The 24,599-nt window shown below is 52.6% G+C and overlaps 2 protein-coding genes across 24 annotated transcripts in view; one reads left to right on the top strand and one right to left on the bottom strand.

Moving 5' to 3' along the window:
- The first annotated feature begins 90 nt into the window (after positions 1-90).
- Positions 91-16,816, top strand: TMEM120A (transmembrane protein 120A). 4 transcript variants are annotated; one of them, XM_415767.8, is made up of 12 exons: positions 10,142-10,280; positions 11,784-11,902; positions 12,302-12,418; positions 12,785-12,844; positions 13,538-13,633; positions 13,881-13,970; positions 14,382-14,447; positions 14,935-14,996; positions 15,236-15,328; positions 15,791-15,855; positions 16,382-16,450; positions 16,527-16,816. In XM_415767.8, the coding sequence occupies exons 1-12, from the start codon at positions 10,215-10,217 to the stop codon at positions 16,638-16,640; spliced, it is 1,017 nt and encodes a 338-aa protein (XP_415767.2). In that variant the 5' UTR covers positions 10,142-10,214; the 3' UTR covers positions 16,641-16,816. The 4 variants fall into 4 exon arrangements, 1 of the variants encoding a protein (XP_415767.2); XR_005840992.2 differs by lacking the exons at positions 10,142-10,280; positions 12,302-12,418; positions 12,785-12,844; ... (6 more) ...; positions 16,382-16,450; positions 16,527-16,816 and adding exons at positions 91-356; positions 1,028-1,089; positions 1,541-1,667; ... (4 more) ...; positions 6,759-6,868; positions 8,981-9,172; XR_005840994.2 differs by lacking the exons at positions 10,142-10,280; positions 12,302-12,418; positions 12,785-12,844; ... (6 more) ...; positions 16,382-16,450; positions 16,527-16,816 and adding exons at positions 91-290; positions 1,028-1,089; positions 1,541-1,667; ... (4 more) ...; positions 6,759-6,868; positions 8,981-9,172.
- A 795-nt stretch (positions 16,817-17,611) lies between these two features.
- The window catches only part of POR (cytochrome p450 oxidoreductase), a 34,863-nt gene continuing 27,875 nt past the window's right edge, over positions 17,612-24,599 (bottom strand). For all 20 annotated transcript variants that reach the window (XM_046902349.1, XM_046902348.1, XM_015295718.4 and 17 more), the window contains 11 exons: positions 24,020-24,144; positions 23,081-23,170; positions 22,636-22,734; positions 21,868-21,984; positions 21,493-21,611; positions 20,520-20,701; positions 20,222-20,371; positions 19,746-20,013; positions 19,181-19,326; positions 18,805-18,890; positions 17,612-18,587 (listed from right to left, as the gene is read on the bottom strand). In XM_046902349.1, coding sequence (XP_046758305.1) covers positions 18,443-18,587; positions 18,805-18,890; positions 19,181-19,326; positions 19,746-20,013; positions 20,222-20,371; positions 20,520-20,701; positions 21,493-21,611; positions 21,868-21,984; positions 22,636-22,734; positions 23,081-23,170; positions 24,020-24,144 — 1,527 coding nt within the window. In that variant the 3' untranslated portion in view covers positions 17,612-18,442. The remainder of the gene's footprint in view (positions 18,588-18,804; positions 18,891-19,180; positions 19,327-19,745; positions 20,014-20,221; positions 20,372-20,519; positions 20,702-21,492; positions 21,612-21,867; positions 21,985-22,635; positions 22,735-23,080; positions 23,171-24,019; positions 24,145-24,599) is intronic.

The following is a 24,599-nucleotide window of genomic DNA, read 5'->3' on the forward strand; positions in this document are numbered from 1 at the left end:
GATCTCGCGAGATCAGGTCTCGCGTGAATTCCTCCCGCACCGCCTTCCTTTTCCCCCGCGGCGCTGCCGAAGGAGTCTCGCGAGATTTGCAGAGCGGTGTCGCTCTATAGCAACAAGGCGGTTTGCGCGGGCCGGGCTTGCGTTGCTATAGCAACAAGGGCGAAGAGGTCGGGGCCTGGTGCGAGGCATGGCGGGGGTACTGCTCTGCGAGCCCACCGAGCTCTACAACATCCTCAACCAGCACCGCCGCTTCTCCAGGCTGTCCGAGCCCCACTACCTCAGCCTGCTGGGTGAGCCCATGGAGCACAGCGGGGCGGCTGGCAGGAGCAGGGCTGCTTTCCTCAGGAATGGGGCCTGTGAGTGTGGGTGGAGGGACTTCTCACCGGCCATCCAGCCATGAGGCCTTGCTGCTGGGGTATTTCTACCTCTCTTTTCCATGGAGCAGTACTGCTTGTTGCTCTTTCATCCTTCACACAGAGCAGAAAGCAGCAGCGTGTGGCATTTATCGCCACAGCGAGAAGCAATAAGCTTTCTGCCTGTGGAAATTCTGGCTTAAATTGCATCTCCCTCTCTGTGAACTGCTCCAGGGATGGGCTGCCCCTTCCCAGAGGTGGCAGTGCTGACAGGCAGCCCTTGGATGTCAGTAAGCATTTGTGTCCTTCACGGTGCCAGCACCCCCAGATGGCGCCATGTGTTGCAATGTGTTTAGGCTGGCACTCAGGCAGTTGGGGAGCAGAGTGGAGGTCCCCGCAGTTCCCCTTGCAGCCTCCCCAGGTCTGTGAGCATGGCAGCACTGTGGCTGTGGGCATCCCCTGGTGCTACACATGTTCAGACTCACATCAGTGTTGGGGTTTTGTTATATCCATTTGGAAAGTCTAACTTGCAAAGAAACAGAATCTTTTTCTCTTGTTATGTTGGTGCTTGAATTCCCACTGAACAAATTAAGAACAGGATTCTACCATGTAAATATCAGATAAGCCAATTGCTTTGTCTTGTTTGAGTGATGGTGGTGGTGTTTTTTTTTCAGATGCCCGCACTCTTCGTGAGTACAATGAAAGCCACATTATTACAGCATGCAGGATTGAACAGGTGAGGTGGGACTACGCTTTGTGTAAACCATCTCTGGATTTAGCAATTAAGCAGTAACACAGAACTGGTTTAGAAACCAAGGGAGTTGTCCTCACCTCTCCCCAGCCTGTTCCAGCCGTGTTCCTGCCACTGGGGGGATGTGTTCTGTCACAAAGACAGAAAAAGGTGGCCTCAGTAGCCCAAAGAATTGGCATGCTGAAGTTGTATAGCAGGAAAAATATTGCACAAGAGCTGACATAGTGTTGGCTTGTCTCATAAAGGGCAGCGTAGGCATCTCTACTGCTGCAGCTGATGAAGCAATCTAGAGTAGTTTGTATGATTTCTGAATTCTACCTGGGTCTTTCAGAATAAAGTGCAGTTGTAGCCCCAAATCCATTCATTGTGTCGATGCCACAAGAAAAGTGTGATGTTGATTGAACTCCTGATGGAATTCTTCTGTGATTTTTTTCAGAGCCCTACAGGGGAGTATCTGGTGCCAGATTCAGAGGAACTGGCATATGTCAGATACTGCGTGGTGTATGACTCTGAGACCAGCTCTTTGGACTTCTTTGACTATGAGGAAGAGGAAAAAGAGAAAGGTACACATGGCTCATGTCAGTCAAGACCTCACAGCAGGATGGATGTTCTTCCCCCTCCTCATTTATTTCTGTGAGCTTACTGGACAAAGTGCAAATTTACCCAGTTTTATTTGGAAAAAAATGAACATCTGTGCTATGCCTTTGTTACTTAACTGTGCTGCATGTGTTCTTAAACATAAAACAAGATTTTATTTCAAAGATTTCTGGCAGGCCTGATTTCCTATGTGTGATCCCTTTGAAGTTCTTTGTTGCATGTAAGGAATAAATCTATTTTTTGTCTTCTACATCTCACTAATATTGGGCTTGTCCAATGATTGCCTTTCAGGAAGCAATGGTTCTTCAGAAACTGAACACTCTGAGTCAAGTTCCTCATATTCACAGAGTGAGTACTTCCTTCTTTGAGGGTTACAAAGCACCTTTATCCTACTTAAGAGGACCTAGCTTTAACAGGGGTGCTGATGTGATGAAGTTCACTGCAAAATGCCAAGAGCTGGAAACTTTTTCATGTAGTTGTTCAGCCTTCCTGTCCCCTTCAGGTCCCCTTGACCTTCCTTGACCCATGTGGAAATGTTTAATTGTAACACATCCTCTAGTAAGGCATTCCACAAGGGAAGGTGTGAAGAAACAAAAGCAAGTTTCTGTTTTGCTGATCTGTTTCTAAAGTGGGCATAGTTACAGGCAACTTGGATCTCACTTAGAGGAAGGGGGAGCAACCAATTTGCTTTACTGATGGGAGCGTTTGAAACACTTGTGAAGAAGTTGTTCAAGATTCCTCCTTTGTTCAGCTGTGGCTAAAGCAGACTAAAGAAAGAGGGAATCCATAAAACTAAAATTAGATTTATACTTAAATACTTCCCTAATATGGGAAGTTATTGCAAACATTTCCCAAAGAATAGTGGAGAGAAAACAAAAGCATTATCTGGTCCTACAAAAGAAACCAGGAGAGGAATAAAAGATCAGGACTAGAGGTGAACAGCAGCATTCCTTGTTACTGCCCTTAAGCAACAATTAAATAAGTCCAGCTTTTAACAAGGCATTCAACAGCCCATAAGATGAAATGAAAAGGAGCTTACTGTGGGTTTCACTGGGCCAGGCTTAGCCTGCAGTGCTGTTGGAGACACACCAAACCTGTCCCAGCAAATAGCTTTTTGCTTTCACTAGATGCTGAGGAAGGAACTGCTGCCCGACACGCCAGAAGCTTACAGCAGTTCACCCGCCATCCGGTGCTTGTCCTGAGGGGAGGATACAAACGTTTCTCAGCTTGCTATCACTTTCTGAGGACTCAGAAGATATTGTGGATGCCTCAGGTGAGACTAATTTGCAAATAGAAGACATGAGCCTTCATGTTCAACTGATGATGGTTAATGAATTCAAGCTGGATGGTGCTGTAAACCTGATATCAGAGTAATTCAGACAAAGGAATTAAGTGTCACTTGACTTACCGTGCTTGCCCCACGTGTCGCTACAGGTTCTTTTGCAGTCACACTGTGCCTTTTTTTAGTCTTCTATTGCATGAAAGTACAGCTCATGAAACAACTGAGGAAGCTTTCTCTGATAACACCAAAGCTGGCCTACTGGAGAGTCCGGATAACTAAACAAACAGTAGCACATGATGACAAAGAGGGCAGGTTCCAGTTTACTCTCTTTTATATGCAGCTATCTGAGCTGTTACCCAGTCAGTGTTTTCAGACAGAGGTACAACATCTATCAAACATTGTGTTTCATGTCTGTAAAGCCTTTTGTCTGGAAGGATCACAAAGCAAGCACTCTGTTTTTCTCTGTTGCTTCAAATTATTGAGCTGTTTGGTTCTGGTGTAGCATTACTGAGTATCAATTATGGATGTAGAGGCACCGTCAGCTACTTGTGTATTTTTATTGTCAGCCCTTATGCTGCACAAAGCAGAAATAGCTACAGACTTGTGCTGTGCCACTACATTGCACCTGCAGCTCTGCAGGTGACGGATGACTTCATTTAGCTGTGTGAACAGCAACCAGGGAAAACTTCAAATGAATCTGTTAGGCTGCTGTTAATTGAGACATTGCAAGAAATGTATTCTTCTGCCTGTTTAGTTAGGATTTGTTTCAAGTAATGCCACAATGAAAACATTTTTGTTAATTATTCTCAGTAAATCTAGCAAATACTTCAACACTTAAGAAAATCCAGGTGATTGAACGAATCATTACACTTGAATGCATCATGGGCTGTTGACTAAATGTGCATTCATTTTTGCACATGACTTCTGTTTTAAGAGCTCACCAAGTTGAAAGGAGCAAATATACTCTAAACTGAGCCCCCAGCTTCTCTCCTTGCAGGAACTCGACAACTTCAAGCCATACCCTGTAGAAATACTGCCTGGAAAGTTATACATGGGCAATTTCAGGCAGGCCTGCGACCAACAAATTCAGAAAGATTTGAAGATCAAAGCACAAGTCAACATTTCTGAACAGCCTGCAACGCTGTAAGTTGTTCAGGGTATATTCTTCCCAATGTCTGTGCCTGTGAAAAAAAAATGAGGTAGCAGAGGAGTGAATGTCTGTAAACTTCGAAGGAAAACTGTTTTTCTCACAGCAGATTTGAGTGCTATTTCACACATAGTTCTGTGATCTCTACCTGCAATTGTCAGCTTGCCTCCAACAAACATAGTTGCTTTTCCCATGGTTGCTGGTCCATGTAATGCTACATACTCTTTTTACAGGTTGACAGAAGAAGGCAAATACCTCCATATATCTGTTCCAGATTCGCTTGAAGCAGATCTTTTTTCTTCCTTTTCTACCATTTGTCATTTCATTGGTGAGTTGTTTCTGATCTGGAATTCATGAGCTCTCAGTCACTCTAGGATATTAAAGTGGAGTGACTGCATTTCACTCCAATAGGAAGCTCAAACAGGAGGGTCATAATCTTTGAAGATTGGTGTACTCCCAAACTAGTCCACACCCTAATGGATAGCAGAGCTGCCTCAGGAACCAGACTGACGGACAGAGACAAGATTTTAGAGGGCACCTGATGCTGATGTTCCTACTCATTTTAAAGAATAGTCACTCTGTGACAGTAGAGAGCTTTGCTGTAGGTGTGAGAAGGCTTTGCTGTAGGATGTCTACCAGGACTGCATAGGATTCCCCCCATTCCTCTGTTTTTAAATACAACCCTCTGATTCTGACCAGCCCAAATCTTTAGCCACCAGAGTTTTATCTGAACAGGAGTGTGACACACACGGGAGAACATACTTCAAAATGCTCTGAATCCTTGGGACTGGTGGGATTGACAGTGCAGATTCACCATAAAGCCTAGGGAAATTTCAGCTTGGATAGCATAAACCTACCTTCATGTCATTATATCAGAGGGGGCAAGAAAAAATGTACCAGCCCGGCACCTGCAAGATCAGAGCAGATACAGTTTCTGCAGCCTTATCCTATGATGGTGTTCAACAACATCTTTATCTTCTATCACGCTTATGAGATAGCATCTGCCACAGACTAAAGCACTGCTCTGCTAGGTCATACAGACCCAGGAGCAGATCAGCCTGTTCCTACAGACATTATAACTCAAATACAAAATAAGAAGTAACAGTTGGACACAAAGAAACAAGGAGGTGATAGCTGCGGATATAATTCTGTAGTCCTAAACTGAATTTCATGACTCGCATGACGTTGAAACCTGAATGTTGATCTCCACTTACGTACCCTTCATTATGCTTCAAGTTTTCTTTTTGCAGCAGTATTTCAGAAGTCTTCTTACATCAATAGTGGAAGCTTCCAAAATAGACTCTTAGAGTTTATTAGCTGTGGATATTATGAAAGTGCATACTGTCTGTTTGATAAGTCTAGAGTAGATTACTTTAACTGGAACGGTTATGGGTGAACACTAAAGCTCTCCACAAACCCTCAGAGGGGTGTGGGTGTTCTCATACCTGGAGTCTGTTGGACTGTGGCCATTTCTGCTCATGGGCCTTACCTCATGATAGAAAACTGTTTTAGTGCTTGAAAAAAAAAAAAACAACCTCTTGACAATAGTAGAAGCAGCTTTGCCATACAGATTCTACAGTGCACTTGCTGATATTCCAAAAACACATCACGCTATCTATTCTGGAGAGGGAAGGAAAGCATTAAAAGAGTTATTAATAAATTATAGAGCTGTTTATGCATAGGTGGCAGAGTTGATGTGGTGAGCAGTGAGTAACAGCATCCTCAGCCAAGTGGGCTTTGCTTTTGTAGAAAAAAGACTTTGCTGACCTTAGTAATTTTCACTGCAAATCATCCACATCATCATAAAAACAGTGCCCTGTCTGGTGTGCACATGCTGATTCCCAGTTCTGAGCCATAAAATTGCTGAGGTTGGAAAAGACCTCTAGGATCATCCAGTCCAACCATTCACCTACCACCACTACTGCCCACTGACCACGTTCCTAAATACATCTACCCTTAAACACCTCCAGGGCAGTGACTCCCCCCCATCCCTGAGCAGCTCATTCCAGTGCCTGAGCACTCTTTCTGAGAGGAAATTCTTCCTAATATCCAACCTAAACCTCTTCTGCTGCAACTTGAGGCCATTCCCTCTTGTCCTATTGCTGTTACGTGGGAGAAGAGGCTGATCCCCACCTCTCCATGACCTCCCTGAGAGCAAGGGGTAAGGGATTTGCAGTCTGAGTCCCTGTCAGTTTGAGAGCTGATTCCTCCAGCTTGAGTGCAGAACAATTAGGTTTGCATTCAACAGAAATTTTGTCATCTTTAAACCTATCTGAAAGAGTTTGAGTTGCTGATGTGATGCTGACCAGAGCTGATTGGTGATGGCAGGCCACTTTTTGTCGCAGTTATCTGACATGAAGTTGACACTGATCTGTTATGAGCACTGGCTGGTTATTGTCATTTGGTTCTGGTCCTCAAAGCTCCTTTTTAACTCAGTGGGGTTTCAAGGAAGGCAGGTGCTAACAGAAACAAGAGCTGGCAGTGCACATCTGTTCCTATCAGGGTTAATGACGGTTCCTGTCTCTCAGGCTAGCAGGCTGCCAGTTTTCACTGAATTAGAGCTTGACTGTACAATTGGAAATCTGATTTCCCAGATCACTAATTTGTGGTTGGTGTTTCTTTATGCAGACACCCAGCTGGATCTCGGAGCAGTGCTGGTGTTCTCTAGCCTGGGAATAAGCCGGAGCAGCACAGTAATCATGGCCTATCTTATGCATTCCTTCCAGTTTTCCCTGAAGGTACATCACTGTCGTCCTTCCCACAGATACTGGCTGGATCTGCAGTTTATTTTTGCTCCTGAAGCCTCATTACTGTGGTAATGAGAAAGAATTTATCCGTGTATTCATGCAGACTACCCACCTGATAATGTAAGAGATTCTATTACATCAGTTGGATCTTCCTGGTATCATTAAGGAGGTAGCATAGGTGTGATTTTGGATTTGTGAGTCCTTTCCCTGGCACCTGTGATGTTCTTGTATTTCTCTGCTTAATAGGGAAATCCAGCCCACAGGGCTATGGAAATAAGGCAGTGATTACAGATCTTAGCTCTTCTACTCTGAGAAAAAGAATATCTGGAAGCTATTGAAGTTAATCCCATCTCCTAATACCACGGGGTTACAGGGCGATTCATACCCAGTGTTTGCAGAGATCTGATTTAGCACTGTGCTCATCAGCACTGACTTTGTCTGAAACCATTTTATTTCCCCAGAAGCAATCCCCTCCCACAGACATTACTGTAAAGAAATCTGGAACGGGGAAATACTAGCCCGTGAGAGATGTACAGGTTAAAAGAACGGTACATCTTGTTCCAGAGCTCTGAATAACAGAAGAAAAATAACAAAGGAAGGCTGAAAGTGACCCTGAGGCGTGGAAAGACCGGTGCCCTCTTCCCAAAAGCTATGCCATTTTTCCCTTTGTGTACAACACGTGGGTACAGTGCTGCCATAGGCAGTGGCTCACAGTGCCTGCTTAGCACAGACCAGGCTTCTTCCCTATGAAAACCAAAAGGTTTCTCCTTTGAAATCTTGTCCTTGTTTGGAAAGTGTGACCTCCTTTGGGAGCTGGAAAGGACTGACTCACACCTCACTGAAGCTGGGCCTGTATCTAATCATTTAATTGATTTTGTGCAAACATTTGCAACATAAGAGGAAATCTCTTACCATCAGTGTGTGCCAAAGGGTAATTTCAGGCTGTGCCAGCCGGACAGCAGACACTGCTTGGTCTTTGCCAGTAATGCTGGGTGTGATTGCTCCAGCTCATTGATAACACTGATAACTTGCTGTTTTCTCCTGCACACTGAGTTACCAGAGGCATTTGCAACAGCAGTGCGAAAGTCAAAGGCTGATCCTTGCAGTTTCTCTCAGCTTTGCCAAGTGCAGTGGTGTCCTGCAGCTCGCCTGGGCCAAGCTTTCCTGCAGGATTGCCCTGGCAGACTGGTTTGTTTCTTGCAGGCAAAAGCAGTACAACAGATTGCTGTGTGATCCTTCACCCAGTCTAGGCTGACGTGTCCAAAAACGTCCCAAGGCAGAGATAGTGCACAAGAAACACAGATTTGGGGTGTGTGCCCCCTTATTCTGTTAGTGATTGAGATATCTGTGGAGCACAGACATGCAGAACACGGGCACAGAGGAGTGAATACTGCAAGATCAGAGCCTGCAGAATTGCTTAGATTAGGAAAACAAATCCATGGAACCCTATCCTGTAACCTTTGGTCTCATTATGCTTAAGCAATCCTCCGATTGCTGGGGGGAACTTTCAGAAGGAGGAAGATGAGCACTACTGGGAAAACCCAGGGATATAGCAAGAGTAAAGCAGTGTAATGCTGGTGGAGTTGCCCTGCATGTAGCGGAATCCCTAGCTGACTGCATGGAACTAGCAGATCATTAAGATGGCTGTAATTAACACGGTGGGATAACTGGAGTTTAATAGCTGCTCTGCCACATCGAGGTGCAGTAGTTCAGAAACATGATAACCTTTGTCCCTTACGTGTAAATAGCTGATACACTGCTGCTCTGCTTATCACCCATGAAAGAATTAGCTTTTTGGGGGAGAAAATCCAGGACTGCATGTCTCCATTGGTGTAAAACAATGCAAGATACGTGCCAGCTAACAAGAGAAGCCTGAGCTGCCCTCATGCTCAAGGAAGCAGGATGAAAAGATGAAAGGCTTCTCGCAAGTTCACATCTGGATCCCATCTGCCCTTAGTTTGGCAGCCAGAGGCTTGTCTGCCAAAGTCCATCCCAGGCAGCAAACACTGGGCTGCTTTGTTCCCAAGCAGAGCTGCTTGGTGTGAATACAATAAATTCATCTTCAGCTCCTATTTCTAACACTTCTTTGCTTTCTCTTTTCAGAAAGCTTGGGACTACGTTCTGAAATGCAAAACGAACGTGAGACCACACCGGGGCTTTGTGAAACAGCTTTCAGACTGGGAGACTCAAATCTATGGGACCACCATCACTGATGTCTCTGAACCCAATTACTGAGCACAGAGAACGCCAGCAGGGAAGGATGCTTCTTTGTCTGCCCCACTGCCTCATCTGCAGGTAGAAAGCGAGCTCAGCTCTGTTGACAAAGCTCTTAACATAACGGAATTGTTTTTATCTTTAGCTTTAATAAATGGAGGCCATTTTTGGAGCTGTTAGGGATGCTGGTGAGGGTGTGGGCTTGGGGAGAGCAAGGCCTGCAGGGGATGGCCCGCTGAGCACAGCTTGCCTCTCCTGTGAGTCAGGGGGCTTGTGACCACATTACTGGGCACGCTCACTACCCCGGCTAGGGAAGTTGTTGGGGTTCTCTCTGAAAAGATTTGTAGAATCACTAAGATTGGAAAAGACCTGTCAGATATCAGCCCAACCATCCACCAACCACCAGCACTGCCCACTGCCCTCAGTGCCACAGCCTGACAGTTCTGGAGCACCTCCAGGGACGGTGACCCCATCCAGGCAGCTGTGCCACCGCAGCACCGCTCTTTTGGAGAAGAAATTGTTCCTCGTATCCAACCTGAGTGTCCCCTGGTGCAACCTGAGGCCATTCCCTTTTGTCCTACTGGAAAGGTTCACTGACCCACGGCCTTGGATGGCAGATGTAGAGCGTGGGCTTGCAGCCCAGAGACACACAGCATTTCCCCATTTTCAGGTGTGCTCCTGCTCACCCAGTAACCCCACTTTGCCCAGCAGACGAATTTGAAGCCCCAAACTCAAATCCGTACCTCCCTCAGCCCTGCGGCACTACAAATTCCTCGCACTGACGGCACAAAACAAAACACCCTTGGCCTCTCCTTGAGCAAAATCTATCACTGTGTGTTTAGGTTGGCAGCACCGAAAACCCCCGGGCCGCCCACCGCCCCTCCATCCCGTCCTTAAGCAGCGTAGGGCCGGCATAGCATAGCAGATCAGAGCATAGCATGGCATGGTACGGTATGGCATAGCATGGCATGGTACGGCATGGTATGGCGTAGCATAACACGGCCCCCTCCCCGCCCCCCGGTCCGCCTCGTGGGGGGCGTGCCCGGAAGCGGCGGCGCAGTGCCGGGGCCGTTCGCCGCCTCCTCCGTCCGTCCCTCCTTCCTTCCCTCCCGCTGCCACCGCCATGGCTTCGGTCGCCGAGTGCCTGCGGGAGTGGGAGGAGCTTCAGGACGGCTTCCAGCGCATCCAGGTACCGGGGCCGGGGGGCTGCACGGAGAGGGGGGGCGGCTCAGGGGTCGGTGCCCGGCCGTGGGGCGCGGGGCTGCGGGGCTGTTGGACGGGCGTGGCGTGGGGAAGCTGCGGGGCTGTCGGCACGGAGCGCTGCCCGAGCGGGGCGGGAGGATGCTGCTGGCCGCGGGGGGGGGCGCGATGAGCTGGGCCGGCTCGGCCGCCCTCCATCCGTCCCTGCAGGACGGGGCCGGGGTGCGCCGTGTAATCCCCGTGAGCGAGTGGGCAGGCATCGGCACGGCCAGGGTCACCCGAGGGAAAGCTCGGCTGACCGGCTGCGCTCACGGCGCTTCCCTCTGCCCCTCCACCCCCGCGGGATGGGGCGAAGCGGACGCCGTTGCGGACTCGGCACGGCTGTGCCCGGATCTGGGGCAAGGGCGGCTCTGAGAAACGCGCTCTTGCTCCATAAGGGCCGGTCCGTGCATCCCGAAATCCCCGGGGTAGGACGAAAGCAGATCCCGAGGAGCGCTTGGCCCAAACCCCACCTGCTCGTGGCCGACCCCGGAGCGACAGCAGCTCCTGTGGGAGCAGGGCAGGGTTTGCTGAGCGGGGACGTCCCGCTCGAGGTCGGGGTGTTCGTCACCGCGGGGTCATCTGGGTCCGTCCCCACCTCACTGCCGGGCACGTGAGGGGGAACGCGTTCCTTCCCTCCTCTGCGTCTCGGTTTCACCTTCCTCCTTTGGGAAAGGCTTTGACATCTGCTGATAAAGTCCCCGATAAGAGCTGCGGAGGCTGAAAGGAGCGCGCACCGAGGTCTAGTCCAAGGGTCGTTGCAAGCAGCGCTTCGTTCCTTGGTGGCTTTGGGGCTGCCTGTGGTCGAGGTGAGGTTGTTTTTCAGCTGACAGGACCAGAAGGAGCATTGAGTTAGCACGGTCTCTCCTTTCCCTTCTAAATATAGCAGAAGAATGGCATCTAGCGTTACCCAGGTGCGGTTGGGTTACGGCGGCACGGGGGGCCACCGGCATCCCCCAGGCTGAGCTGTGGACAGCAGGCACGGAGCACTGCTCTCCGGCCCCATGCAGGGTCAGCAGCAAAACCGCCTCTGTGTTCAGCCCCCGACTGTACCCCACCTCAGAGCTGTGTGTGTCTCTCATGGTGTCACACCCAGAGCAGTGCCCCGGAGCAAAGCTGTGCCGTGCACAGTGCATCCTTTACAGTGGGCAGTGAGCTCAGAGCTGGGGATGGGCTCCCCACACACACCTGGCTGCCCACTGCGTCGTCTGACCTCTGCTACGTTCCCCACCCTGATGTGCACTGAAGTTCCAGATGATTTTTAGCAGCTGCATCGTTTCTATACATTGCACTCCTGGTTTTCTACTTAAAGATATTTCCAAGCAGCAGCACAGAGGCTGTTGCTGCTCTGTCTCGCTGCAGTTCCTCACTGGGCTCAGAGGACCGTGGTTCAGGGGGTGTTCTGTGCACTGCTGGAGTATGTACCTGCAGCACGCGCTGCTCTCGTTTGCAGGATAACCACAGGCTGTACAAGCAGAAGCTGGAGGAGCTGACCAAGCTGCAGGACGGGATCTCCAGCTGCATTACACGGCAGAAGAAGAGGCTGAAGGAGCTGTCTCTGTCCCTCAAGAAGTAAGTCAGGATCCTGGGAGGGGAGAGCTGTGAGGGCAGGGCTGTCCGACCCAGCTCAGAGCAGCTCAGATGTTAGCAAAAGGCTGCTGAGATCTGGGCGTACCCTGGCACGTCTTCCTCAGCTTTGCTTTCCCAAATTGTGCCTTCGAAGCCTGAGCTGACTGCTTTGCCTGTGTTTCCTGGGAGTGGGACGAGCTGCCCGTCCTCCCTGTGCTTTCCCTCCCGTTCCCTTCCCTCTGGCAGCTCCTCAGCCTGCCCCGCAGATGGAACTCGCCTCCAGTTTGCCGTTGCTGTCCTTGGGGTGCCCTTGTCCCAGGCACGGCCCTGTATCAAGTGCCAGCACGTGCTCGTGCTGTGACGGAGCCGATCCTGATGCCAGTGCCTGTGCTTCCTCCCCAGATGCAAGACCCACGTGAGTCCCGAACAGCGAGACTCCGTCCAGGAGATCCAGAGCCTGATCAAAGAGAGACAGAATGTTTTCTTCGAGATGGAGGCCTACCTGCCAAAGAAGAACGGGTGAGAGGTGCCCCATGTTCACACAGGGACGGTCTCTTTGCCACGGGCACACAGCACAGCTGGGGTCTGTAGGCGCCCGGTACTCCTGTGGGGAACCCTATGACATGCAGCACCGGGTCCCAGCAGCTGTAATGCCACGAGGCACAGCCCCACTGTCACCTGCAGGTGCCTGGGCAGCAGCCACCCTGACTCTGCACGGTGTCCTCCTGCTGCCCTTGAGCAGCTCCGGGTGGGAAATGGCTGGGCAGGGGACGTGGTGCCTTTCAGCAGCACGGGATGTGGTGGGAAAGGTGATAGCTGTGCCTGGCCCATAACACGGGCAGCTTTGTGCAGGCTCCCACCTGAACACCTCTGCTCTCTCCCCAGGTTGTACCTGAGTCTGGTGCTTGGGAATGTGAACGTCACGCTGCTCAGCAAGCAGGCTAAGTATGGCCCCGCAGCACTGCCGTCGTGTGCATGGGGAGGCTCAGGGTCCCCTTATCACCAGGGAATTATAGATCTGCCCAGGCTGAGCTGCAGCCTGTGAGTGCAATACATGCAGGCACGTGGCTGGCTTGACCCACCTGGTGCAGATTCCTTGCCAGGTCTGTCCGTTTCTCCCTTTCCTGGAAGCAGCCCTCAGTCCCTGCTCAGCTCCTGTGACCAGGCTGGGACGAACCGCTAGCTGTAATGAGTTAAATGGGAGCCACCACCAAAGCTGTGCCTGAGTTTCTCCTGTGTTAGGGACTTCAGGAGAGACCCAGCTGTGGGGAAGCACTGACTATGGCAGCCAGTGCTGACAGCCCCCATGCTGGGACACTCAAAGCAAGAAGTGCTGAGCAGTGAGCCTCAGACCCCGCTGTCTTGTTCCATGGGCTGTCCATGAAATGTACCAATGCTGATTCTGCTCAGCTTCCTGGAGTCCCCTGGGCCACCTCCCCAGCTGGCGTGGCTGCGGGATGATGTGGCATGGCCTCATGGTTTGCTCTCCTCTCAGCAGTGCTTGGGGGACAAGGATTTTCCTTAGCTCTTGCAAGAGGTTCCCAAAGGGGTATCCCTTTTGTCCAACCAGGTGGGAGGGGAGGATGCAGCCTGCCAGCAGCCACCGTGCTCCAAGCCTGTCCTTGTACATCCCTGCAGGTTTGCTTATAAAGACGAGTATGAGAAGTTCAAGCTCTACCTCACCATCATCTTGCTCATCGTATCCTTCTCCTGTCGGTTCCTTCTAAACTCCAGGTGAGTCTGCCTGGGGTGCTGGGCAGAGATGTCCTCCCGGATCCCCTGCATTCATCTCTGGTCCTGAAGAGCCCAGAGCAACACTAAAGCTCAAAAGATGGAGCTGAACAGGAGGTCCCAACAGAGGGACTGATGGCCCAAACCTTTTAGCTCTGCCCCTGCCCTGGGGACACGGTGGCCTCCCAGGGATGAGCATCCTGCAGGGATGTGTCTCCCTGCTGTCTTTTCACCCTGCTTTGTTTGCCAGGGTGACAGATTCCGCCTTTAACTTCCTCCTGGTGTGGTACTACTGCACGCTGACCATCCGGGAGAGCATTCTGATCAACAATGGATCCAAGTGAGTCTCTCAGGTTCAGGTGTGGGCATTCAGTTCTTTCCTGTGGGCTGACAGAGTGCGAACCCATCACACAGCTCTGCGCTTCGCAGGGATGCAGCTGACACCTCCTACTCAGGGTGTGTAACCAACCTTGGTAATTAGCCCCCATACAGTAATGAGCTGTGGTTTGGAGGCAGCTGCTGGGGCGGGAGGGCTGGATGAACTCACTGTGTGGAGGTGGTGCCGTAGGTGCGGTGCCCCGGGTACCACCTGGGCTGGAGGCGCTGGGTCCTGCTCCACGCACGTCCCTTTCATAACCACCTCTGCTCCTTGCCTTGCCCTGGGTGGGTGGCTGGCAGTTGGCTGGCTCTGCTTTCCTGGGGTGCATTTGGATCCCAATTCATGACCCCTTTGCCTGTGTCTACTTTCCAGAATCAAGGGCTGGTGGGTTTTCCATCACCACATCTCCACGTTCCTCTCAGGTGTCATGCTGACTTGGTAAGTCTGCACCCTCAGCTCCTGTGTGTAGGCACCTGGCCTGCCTGTGCCATGCCAGCCCGGCTGGCGGGGCCTTTGCTGTCCGTGCCCTAACCCACAGCTGTATTCCTCCCCTTGAGCATTATGGTATAACGATCAGCTCCACGCGTTCCTCAGCAGGCCCAGGCACCCCAAACCGAAGCAGCCACCAGCACCTCAGCGAGGCAGGCAGCACAGCCCGGGTCTCTGTTGGGAAACACGATTCCAGTGTTGCAATTCTTGTCCAAGGGCTGTGCAGTGTTTTCCTGACCCCTGTCCTGCCAGCCTCCTGCTTCCTGGCTTCCCAGGCTGGACAAATAGCGTTCAATGAGATGCTGACACCGAGGGGCTGTGCTGTGGCGCCCCTGTTCTGCTGGGAGCTGGGCAGCATTGCTGTGACCTCAGCTGTGGGGCAGGCAGGGTTGGCAGCATCTCCTCACTCCTACACACCCCAATCCTCTCTCTGCAGGCCGGATGGGCTCATGTACCAGATGTTCAGGAACCAGTTCCTCTCCTTCTCCATGTACCAAAGTAAGTGCTGCCGTGCCTGCTGGGCCAGGACCTGCCTGCAGCATCTGGGTGTGCTGCCCAGCTCTGCAGCAGAGAACTGGCTGTGGATGCTCACAGCCCACGGGCTTTTCTCTTGGCTCTTCTCCCACCCTCTGCCTCCCAGGGGCCAGGAAGAGCTCTGTGCAAAGGCAGCTCGGAGCTGGGCTGGTGCTGAGCCCGCAGGCAGGTACCTCCTGCCCTCATCCCCTCTCTCCTTGCAGGCTTCGTGCAGTTCCTCCAGTACTACTACCAGAGCGGGTGCTTGTACCGGCTCCGAGCACTGGGCGAGAGGCACAACATGGACCTCACTGTGGGTAAGCCAGGATCCTGGTCCAGCTGGACGTGCTGTCACCTCTGCTCCTGCCAGCAGCTCCCCTACCAGGGCCTGGCTGGTGCTAGGCTAAGTGGGAGCTGTGTTCCTGCTAGAAGCAATGGTGGTAGTTATTTTTGTTCCAAGATCGGTCTTACTGTGGTTTATGAGCAGTGGCATCAGAAAAGATGCCACAAACATAACCAGCATCCCCCCAGCGCAGCCTCTGCAGCCCAGCTCTGACTGAGGGCAGCCCCACGGGAGCAGCTTCCTCCAGGGATGCCCACTCTAGACCTCAGGGATAGGAAACCTGCCGCAGACCTCCCACTCTCCCTGCCCCTGTGGTGCCCTGCAGGGCCTCAGCCGGGCATGGGATGGCCACTGAACCTCCCTGCCCTGGCCTTTGGAGCTCAGGTCCATCCTGGCTCCCGTGAGCACGTTCTCAGCAAACCTTCATCCTTTGCAGAGGGCTTCCAGTCCTGGATGTGGAGAGGCCTCACCTTCCTGCTTCCCTTCCTCTTCTTTGGGCAGGTGAGTGTGCACCAACCCTCCTGGGGACGGATGGGAGGCCTGGGGTGGGACTGAGCCACACCATTCCTCACTGTGCCCTGCAGCCTGGGCTGTTGCAGGCACGTGGTACAGTTGCCAGAGGCTGAGCCTCTTCTTCCCCCACCTCTGTGACTTGGCTGGTGAGATGTGGAGGACCTGGGGGCTGCTGGTAGTGCTGCCAAGTGCTTGAGTGCTGTGTAAATACAGCAGAGGGACTCTGACGACCCCTCTCCAGCCCTTCTGAACTTCAGCTCTTGAGCTGCTATGAAAGGTCCAATTCCAACCGTTTAGGCTGATGGCCAAAAGCAGTGGTCCAAGGAGTCCTGCTGGGCTCTGGAGTGGGGCAGAGTCCCAGTGGGACATCTGTGGGATGCTCACTCTGGTCCTGAGCCCGTGTGGGGTTTCATGGCTGCGCAGAGGCAGACTGGCCTCACGCGAGGGAGCAGCCAGCTGAGCATCAGCACGAGGGTGAGCCTTTGGCAGTCCCTCAGTCTCCTTTCTCCTGCAGTTCTGGCAGCTCTACAACGCCGTCACCCTATTCCGGATGCTGCAGCACCCAGAGTGCAAGGAGTGGCAGGTAAGGGCGGCTCGCGGGCGGCTGCGTGGGGAGGGGTGTCCATCTCTGCTGCCTCACAGCTCCGTGGCTCCCGCAGGTCCTCATGTGCGGCCTCCCCTTCTTCGTCCTCTTCCTGGGGAACTTCTTCACCACCCTTCGTGTTGTGCACCAGAAGTTTCAGAACCAGAGCAAAGACACAAAGCGGAACTGAAGAGGAGCAGCACGGGGGCCAGGACTGTTTCTCCCCGCTGGCTCCGTCCCGTTCCCATCTCCTTGCCTTGATGCCGTCCAGACTCTGGTGTCTCACCCCATTCTGTGCAAGCCCGGATGCAGGACAGAGCTGGGGGCTTGCTTGTGAATAGACAACGTGTTCTCTGCGGTGCTGAATCTGTGCCTGTGTCACTCAGCGGGCAGCAGGAGCACCCTGCAACACTGCCTCGGGGAGGAGCAGGGGGCGCGGGGCCCAGAAGCCACATGCAGGAATGCTGCCCCTGCAGCCCCCCTATGGCAGGGAGGCCGAAGGCTGCACACGTGTGCTGCTCTCTGGGATGGGGCACCCCGAGTTCCTCCTCGCCCTTCAACCCACAGAGGGGCTGAGCAGGAAGAGCTGTGGGCACGGGAGGGGTGGGAGCACCATGAGCCTGAGAACCAGGCTTCACAGCTCCTTGGCTTTGCATCTCTGGAGGATGCATATGCAAAAATAATAAAGGGAAGGTGCTTCCTTGGTTCGTTGGGCTCTTGGAACAGAGCACAGGCATTGTCCTGCGCTCAGCCAGTCTGGCAGTGGGCCGTGGACATTGTTGCAGTGGAGAGGGATGAAAACCATTTCCAGCTGCCCCACACCTGCCTGGGGTGAAGCACAGCTGAGTGAGGCATGACAGGAAGGGGAGGGCTGAGCAAAGCTGTGCTGTTGGCTGATGCTGCAGAACAAACAGCGGCGCAAAGCCCAATGCGGTGTCCCTGAAGCCCTCTGCTACCGCAGGGAACTCCTCAAACAAACAGCATTTCCAGCACAGCTGTGCCTCTCCGCTGCCTCAGACTGAGGTGACCTCACTCCGCAGTCCCTGTGTGCTCCCCCCTTCTCCTTGGCAGGGGGAAGGTTGGAGGTGGCAGCTGTTGCTTCTCCTGCCTCCCTTTTTCCTCCAGCAGAGCAGGGGGAAGAGAGAAGGGCAAGCAGCAAACTACAGAAACAGTGTTTTTATTCCAAGGGCAAGTATATTTAAATAATTTACAGCCATTTGACAGCCTGAAAGGTTGTTGGTTTTTTTTTTCTTCCATGATTAAAATCACAAAGATATTGAAACAAAAACAGTATTCTTTAAAAAAGAGCGTACACAGCGTGGCAGAGGGGCTGGGAACAGGGGAGCTGCTGGTTGCAGGGCCCAAAGGAGCCAGCAGGACCCTGCAGCTGTGACCCCAGACCGGGTTGTGGGGAGGGGAGAGGAGCTGCCCCCAGCCCTGCTGAGTGCTGGAGCACAGGAGGGCTGCAGGGGAAAGGGGGGTGCCTGCAGGTCCTGGCCGGGTGCAGGCTCTGCCTTTTCCTCAAGCAGCAGCCCGTGGACATTTAGTGACAGCACAGGGCACAGGAGTCAGCCCTAGAGAGGGTCCAACAGTAGGAGAGGGATGAGAGCAGATCACTGCCCCACACTGTGCCCTCACACCAAACCTGCCAGGTTCCACTATCCCCAGCCTGCAAGGCACAAGGGTGGTCTGTAGCTCCAGAACGAGGTGCCAGTAAATAAGGCAACACCCCACGTTCAGAAAGGACCCCAGAGCTCCCCCAGAGCCATCCATCCCTCCTGCCCCACATCCCCATTACAAACGCTGGGGACAAAGCCTCGGCCACCCCCTGTCCCCTTCCACCACCCGGGGTGCACAGCCCACCCTGGGGGCGGAGGAGGGGTTGGGGTGACAGCAGGGTAGCTGAAGGCTGGGGACGACGCAGTCACCCACAGGAGCAGCGGGTGGGAGGGCACCTCCTGCATTCTCTCCCTGGCCCCACCATCCTCACTCTTAGCTCCACACATCCAAAGAGTACCGGCCCTTAGTCATCAGTTTCTTTACATAGTCCACGGCCTGAGACTGATTCATGTTCCCATACTCAGACACGATCTCATAGAAAGTGTTCTGCACGTCCCGGGCCATGTTGCGGGCATCCCTGGAAAGAAGAGGACCGTGAGTGAGGTGGTAAGACAAAGCAAACAAGAGCTGGCTGTCCCTGAACACATGCATGGGGGCAGTTTGCCCAGCCCATTCACCTGGCTGCTCGCTGTCCCACTGAAAAAGGAGTGAGCAAGCAGGTAAATGGGGTCACACTCGTTCTCTAAGAAATAAGAACATTTATCCCAAGGTCCCTTCCTTGCCCCAGGACTTACCCACACACATAGATATGAGCATTTCCATCATTCACCAGCTTCCAGACGTGTTCCTTGTTCTTCTTTAGTAAGTGTTGGACATAAACCTGGCAAGAAACAATGAACCATGTCACAGGCCAGGGTGGGAAGCCAAGCCCACGCCCAGAGCCCCCCATCCCATGCAGCTCCACATGGCAGCAGAGCTGGGTGCTCCTCTGACTGCCATGGGCCTCCTCAAACAGCAGGGCTGGGTGCCCCCGGTCCTCAGAGCCTTATTTTCCCCCACCACCACGGCCTGACCGATCCTCGCGGTTCCCTTCCAATTCAGGATACTCCGTGATTTTATGGGAGTGATGCCGGGCAATGGGAGCAACTGGGTGAGGGACGAGAGAGGTACCTTCTCAGCCTGGTCCCTGGAGAAGGCGACGTTGAGCTGGGTGAGGACGCCCTCCTGCTTGAAACGGGCCAGCTCCTGGCGGTACAGGTAGTCCTCCCGCTCACGGCGGCAGCCGTAGTACAGCACCGTCTCACCCACCTCTTTGCCTGCGGTCACACAGCACCCGTCAGCCTCTTGCAGCCCCCCGGCCCTGCCCTCCCCACCTCCCCTTGTCCTGCTCACCCAGCCCAGGGCTGGCAGAGCTGTTGTTTCTGTTTATGAGAAGCTCAAGGCTGATCCCGAGATAGCTACGTGCTTTAGGAATGAGTCAAAGTGACCTGATTGAGCTTCTCTGGAGACGTGGCAGAGATCAGAGAAATGGCTTCGATCTACCCGCCCTTCAAGTGCCCTCTGTGGCCAGCAAACAAGGACAAAGCCACCTTGTGCCGGGACAAAGATGCTGCCCTTCATCTGCAGTCATCTCCCCGAGCCATCTGATGTGGGCAGCACAAGCTGCACCCAATGGAGGCACTGACCAGCCCAGCAGGGCACCCCTCAGCGCCCAGGGGACTTTCTGGGTGCTCACCCTGCTCCTTCAGCCAGGCTCGCTCCTGTATGAAGCCGATGAAGGGGGCTATGCCAGTGCCTGGTCCAATCATGATGACGGGCGTGCTGGGTTTGAAGGGCAGGCGGAACTGCGACTTCCGGACATACATGGGCACCAGGGAGTTCCTCCCGTTCTCGTTGGGCACTTTGTCCTTCAGCCAGTTGGTGGCCACCCCTTTGTTCAGCCGTCCCGTCTTGGTCTCGTACTCCACCGTCACAGCGCAGATGTGGATGGAGTTGGGGTGAACCTGCAGGAAGGGGGTGTCAGTGCAAGGCACAGGGAGTCCCAGCTCCCCAGCTGGCTGCAACGTAGGACAGAAAACATTTCCTCCTCCCGAAGTTGGGATAACCCAGAGCAAATCCCCCAAGCCCTGCCCCTGTCAGAGCAGGGGGACTGTGGCACCGTGGAGCTGAAGCTAAATGGCTTTCTCAGCATCCTTTGTGCTGCGTGCTCACCTTGGAGGAGGAGGCGATGGAGTAGTAGCGGGCCTGCAGACGGGGCAGGAGCTCACACAAGTGGTCGATGGGGGGACGCAGCGAGGGCATGTCCTGCAGGATGGCCAGGATGTTCCTCCGGGCCTCCACCACCCAGCTGAGGTAGAGAGCCTGCGGGCAAGGAGGGCACACCCATGACTTCTCTACAAAACCACAAACACTCCCCACAGCTCTCTGAGCATGGCACAGTGCCTCCCGTGAGGGCATCCCCCAAACCCATCTCAACCCCCAGCTTTGCTGGGAAGGCTGCAGCTCACACCTTCCCCTCAGCACTGGACGATGCCATCTTTCGGAGCTGCTCCTGCTCGCCAGTGTCCGTGGCATACTGGGCCAGCTCGTAGAGCACGTTGGTGCGGGGCGGGTTGGTGATGTCCAGGTAGTAGGTCAGGGCTGTGCGGTAGGAGGTGGGGCAGGGGAAGGGGTGTTTCTTGTTGGATTCCTCTGGAGGAGAAGAGAGGAAAGAAAGAAAGATGTCAGCAACTGCTTGCTGTTGTTAGGTTAGAGATTTCAGCCACGGACATTTGGGAAATCGAAGCACCATCAGTCAAGGCTGGAGCCATTCAGTTTAGCAAACTAAGAGCAAGTAAGGGGCAGGAATGACTGTGTGAGGCCAGGCAGCCCAGGACACCACACAGGGGTCTGCAGCCTCTAGCAGAACATTACAGCCAGTTACTGTTTGGAAATGAGAAGCCAGCTCTTGGACTTCTGGGCCAGCAGCCCTGATGCCTCAGGTCAGGCGTTTCAGAAGTAACACAAGCAGCAGCTGCAGCCTCCCTCCTGCCACAGGCCAGCTCTGCTGGGAACACTGCCCAAGAAAAGCTCTTTGTATCAGCACTGAAAAGTGCTCTCTTCTGGCATCTCAGACCCCAAGTCTGTGCATCCTACAGGGACTGAATAACAGTGTTTCAGACTCAAAAGCTCCTATTGAGCTCTGGGGCTGCTGCAGCAGGGGGATACTCTGGTGGGCCGGTGCTCTGTAATTAGGAGCGTGTTGTTACATAATTTGTTGTTGAATGGGCACACCAAACATTTCACAACTGATCCACTTCAGCTGGCTTGCAGCAAACAGGCTCTACGCCACTGCTGCAAAACGCATTCAGAGTGGCCCTGGGATGTCTCTGCCTGGAGGTGTCTTACAGGACCTGAAGGTGATCTGACTCCTGCTGTAGTGGGAAGGACAGAAGCCATGGCAGAAGGAGAGCTGCTCATGTGCATGGGTGATCTATACTCACCATCCAAATTGTTCAGTGACATGACTGTATCCAGATCCGTGCCCAGAATCTCACCCAACTGATTCACCAGAGATGCGTCGTTGGCCGGATACACAGCCACATGGTCCCCAGACTCATACCTGGTACAACAACAGGAGGAGAAGAGATGAAATACAGGCACTACTTCTTGTCCATGCCAAGCCCGAGCTGCTCAGCTGGAGGACAAGCAGGCTGCTGGTCAGTAAGACAACACTGATAACTGAGCTGCTACACAGCACCTGCAGGATCAGGGACCCCAAAGAGACAGCAGTCATGGTAGTAAGGAACCATCAGATGCTTCTTTTTTCTTTTCTACAGGGGAGCTCCAAAAATAACAGCAGTCTTCCCAGAGCCTACCTGATTTTGGAATTGGAGATATCCAGCTCCAGGTGCATCAGGTGTCGTTCCCCACCCTCGTTCAGCTTACGGTTCTCTGTAACCACAGCCAGGAAGGGGTTCTTGGCATCAAATGGCCTGGAAGGAAAGATAAGGCCCCTCTGGGTTACTCTGCTGCAGGCTCACAGTACTGCTTTCATCTAGATATGTTCCTTCTGTCTCCAGAGCAGGGTCCCACTATTAGAGCATGGGGCCATCCTGGCTCATGTTTCAAAGCACACCACAGCACAAAACTTATGCTGCTGCTCATACTTGGCTGAGAAAACAATCATTTTCCTTCTAAGTACAGCCCAGAAGCCAACAACTCCTATCCCATTAAGTGATGCAACAGTGGATTAGAGGGAGTGTCACCTCTCAAAATGGTATTTCAGGTTGTAATTCATTCACACAATTAATCTCCCCACAGCAATACCACAAGCAACCATCACACATTAACCACTCCAGGGGAGGAAAGGCTCTGACTGACCTCAGGACAAATGCTGCACACTTACCAGCCAAACAGTGTACATGAACACAGCCAACCCCTCAAACATTAACGACATTAACTGCAGAGCGCCCCCGAGAGTCCCAGGGGACATCTGAACATATTTCTCTTGGGCAGATGTCTACCACGTGGCTGTGTTGCCAAGGTGACACTGCCTGCACGGCTTGTGTAGTTAGAAACATCAAGAGTGCTATGGGCCAAAGCCTGGCCCAAGGACACCCTGCCCAGGGCAGGCTGGCACTTACGGCTTCTGGTTCTCGTAGCTCTTGAGCCGGCCCATCTCCCCAGTGTACACCTTGTTCATGTTCACATCTGTGTGCACCACCAGCTCGTATTGGCGGATGCTGGAGGAGGAAAGGGGACAGAAGAGAGGAAAAAAGTCAAATTGGAAATGACAAGGTACAATTGGAACCATCATCTGCTTTACTGCATTTGCTGCTGTGTTTAAACAAATGACACTTTCCGCCCTTCACCCCTCTCAACACATCAGGAAGCAGCGTGGTAATGCTCAGTGCCCAAACCAAGCATTACCAACTCTGCTGGGAGCACTGCAAATCTGTGTGTGCATGCCAGCCTGGAAGAGGCAACAGCTTGCAGGAAAGGGGACAGCAGCTCAGGCCTGACAGCACAGCCACTGCTCAGTCATGGCCAATCTTTCTGGCACCCAGAAGAAAATGCTCCCATACCCACCTGGATTCCTCTCCTGTAGCCTCCACCCCAAAGTGCTCACACACTGCTGGCCAGAACTGCTCCCTCCAGGTGATGAAGTCTTCTTCCAGGCTACATGAGGAGAAAGGGAGTTTCAATGTTCCTGCTCAAGAGGAAGCAGAGGGATGTTCCCAGAAGAGCCAACTGAGATCCCTATGGACTTCCTCCTTCACCGTGGGAAAAGGCATCTGCCTTAGACCTATTAAGTTCTGTTACCTCTACGTGCTCACACATCACCAGAAGAGCATCTTTGGTACACTAAGTATGAGGAAGGGAACTCCTGCTGCACCTCCCTTCACAGCCACAGAAGGCTGTAACTCAGGCTCAGTGTCTTTGCCCATCTCAGCCACCCCTTGCCCATTCCTGGCATTAGGTTACCTTCCAGGTTCCAATTTTGAAAAGTTTATTTTCCTAAATTCAGAGCCTCCCACACAGGGCAGATCCCTCTAATTAGACCTTGCTGTCATTGGAGGCAAAACCACAGGTTAATGTAATTCCTGAAGTTAAGTTTCTGCCAAGAGGCTATTCAGGTTCTTGGACTCTGAGTTGGAAAACTGCTGCATTTTACCATAAAACAAACAGCTCACAAGGAGATGGAGCTTGTTCCATCTGCAGGGAGGAGAGGGCTTCTCCATGCAGGCAGAGATATCAGTGGAGCTGCAGAAGTGCAAAGGCAGAAGAGGCTGTGAAGCGTCATACAGTTATGGTCATTTAAAGCTGATGTCGGATTTCAGCAAGGTATACAGGATATACACGACTGATTTACGTGAGAGAGAGAGCAGACACACTCAGGGACATGGCAAGCCATAACTAGCCCTAAGGAGTCTACTTCTGTCTTAGCAGCAGAGCCAACACCTTGCCAGGGACCCTTCCATGATGCTACAGCCAGCTCAGAGCAACCCTTCAAGCCAAGCTACTCACTTGCCATCATCATCTCCCAGCCCAAGCTCAAAGATGCGCTGGGCTCCAAGCTCCTCCAGTCTCTTGTCCACATATTTTCCCATGGCATTGAAGTGCTCATAAGTCTTGTTCCCCAGCCCAAAGACCTGGAAGAGAAGACTGATGATCAAGGAGAAGCAGGGACTGGATTTCTTCCATCAGACAGCATCCTCTGTCCTTCTCCTCCCACAAACCGCCCAGCAATTGCTTACAAACCACTTCTTACAGAGCAGCTTAACATCTCCAGCAGTGCATTTTCCTTTCATTTGCAATTGTGATGCTGCCTAAGGAATTTGGCTGGCGTTCAGGTGAGGTGGCTGTATCTCAGCCAATTATTCAGCTCAGCACAGAAGAGCCACACACTCTTCCAGGTGATTTAATTTGTGAGAGAAGGTCTAGCCAGGGGCTGCTCAATTAGCTCCTGAACAACAGCAGCAGCCTGTAAGTCATTTACAGACCTTCTATTCAATGTCTGCTGGGCTGTTTGGGCAACACATCACCAGCAAACCCTGGTGATTTAGGGAGCAGAGAGAGCTCTCCAACAGTTACATTTAAACCACTT

Source organism: Gallus gallus, chromosome 19 (assembly GCF_016699485.2).
Source record: "Gallus gallus isolate bGalGal1 chromosome 19, bGalGal1.mat.broiler.GRCg7b, whole genome shotgun sequence".
Classification (NCBI taxonomy): domain Eukaryota; kingdom Metazoa; phylum Chordata; class Aves; order Galliformes; family Phasianidae; genus Gallus; species Gallus gallus.

What these genes read in the sequence shown, in the direction of transcription:
- TMEM120A (XM_415767.8), top strand. Translation starts at nt 10,215, where the DNA reads ATGGCTTCGGTCGCCGAGTGCCTGCGGGAGTGGGAGGAGCTTCAGGAC. An exon ending in CTGCTCAGCAAGCAGGCTAA is followed by an intron (nt 12,845 to 13,537) that starts GTATGGCCCCGC and finishes ACATCCCTGCAG; the next exon opens with GTTTGCTTATAAAGACGAGT. An exon ending in CGGTTCCTTCTAAACTCCAG is followed by an intron (nt 13,634 to 13,880) that starts GTGAGTCTGCCT and finishes TTTGTTTGCCAG; the next exon opens with GGTGACAGATTCCGCCTTTA.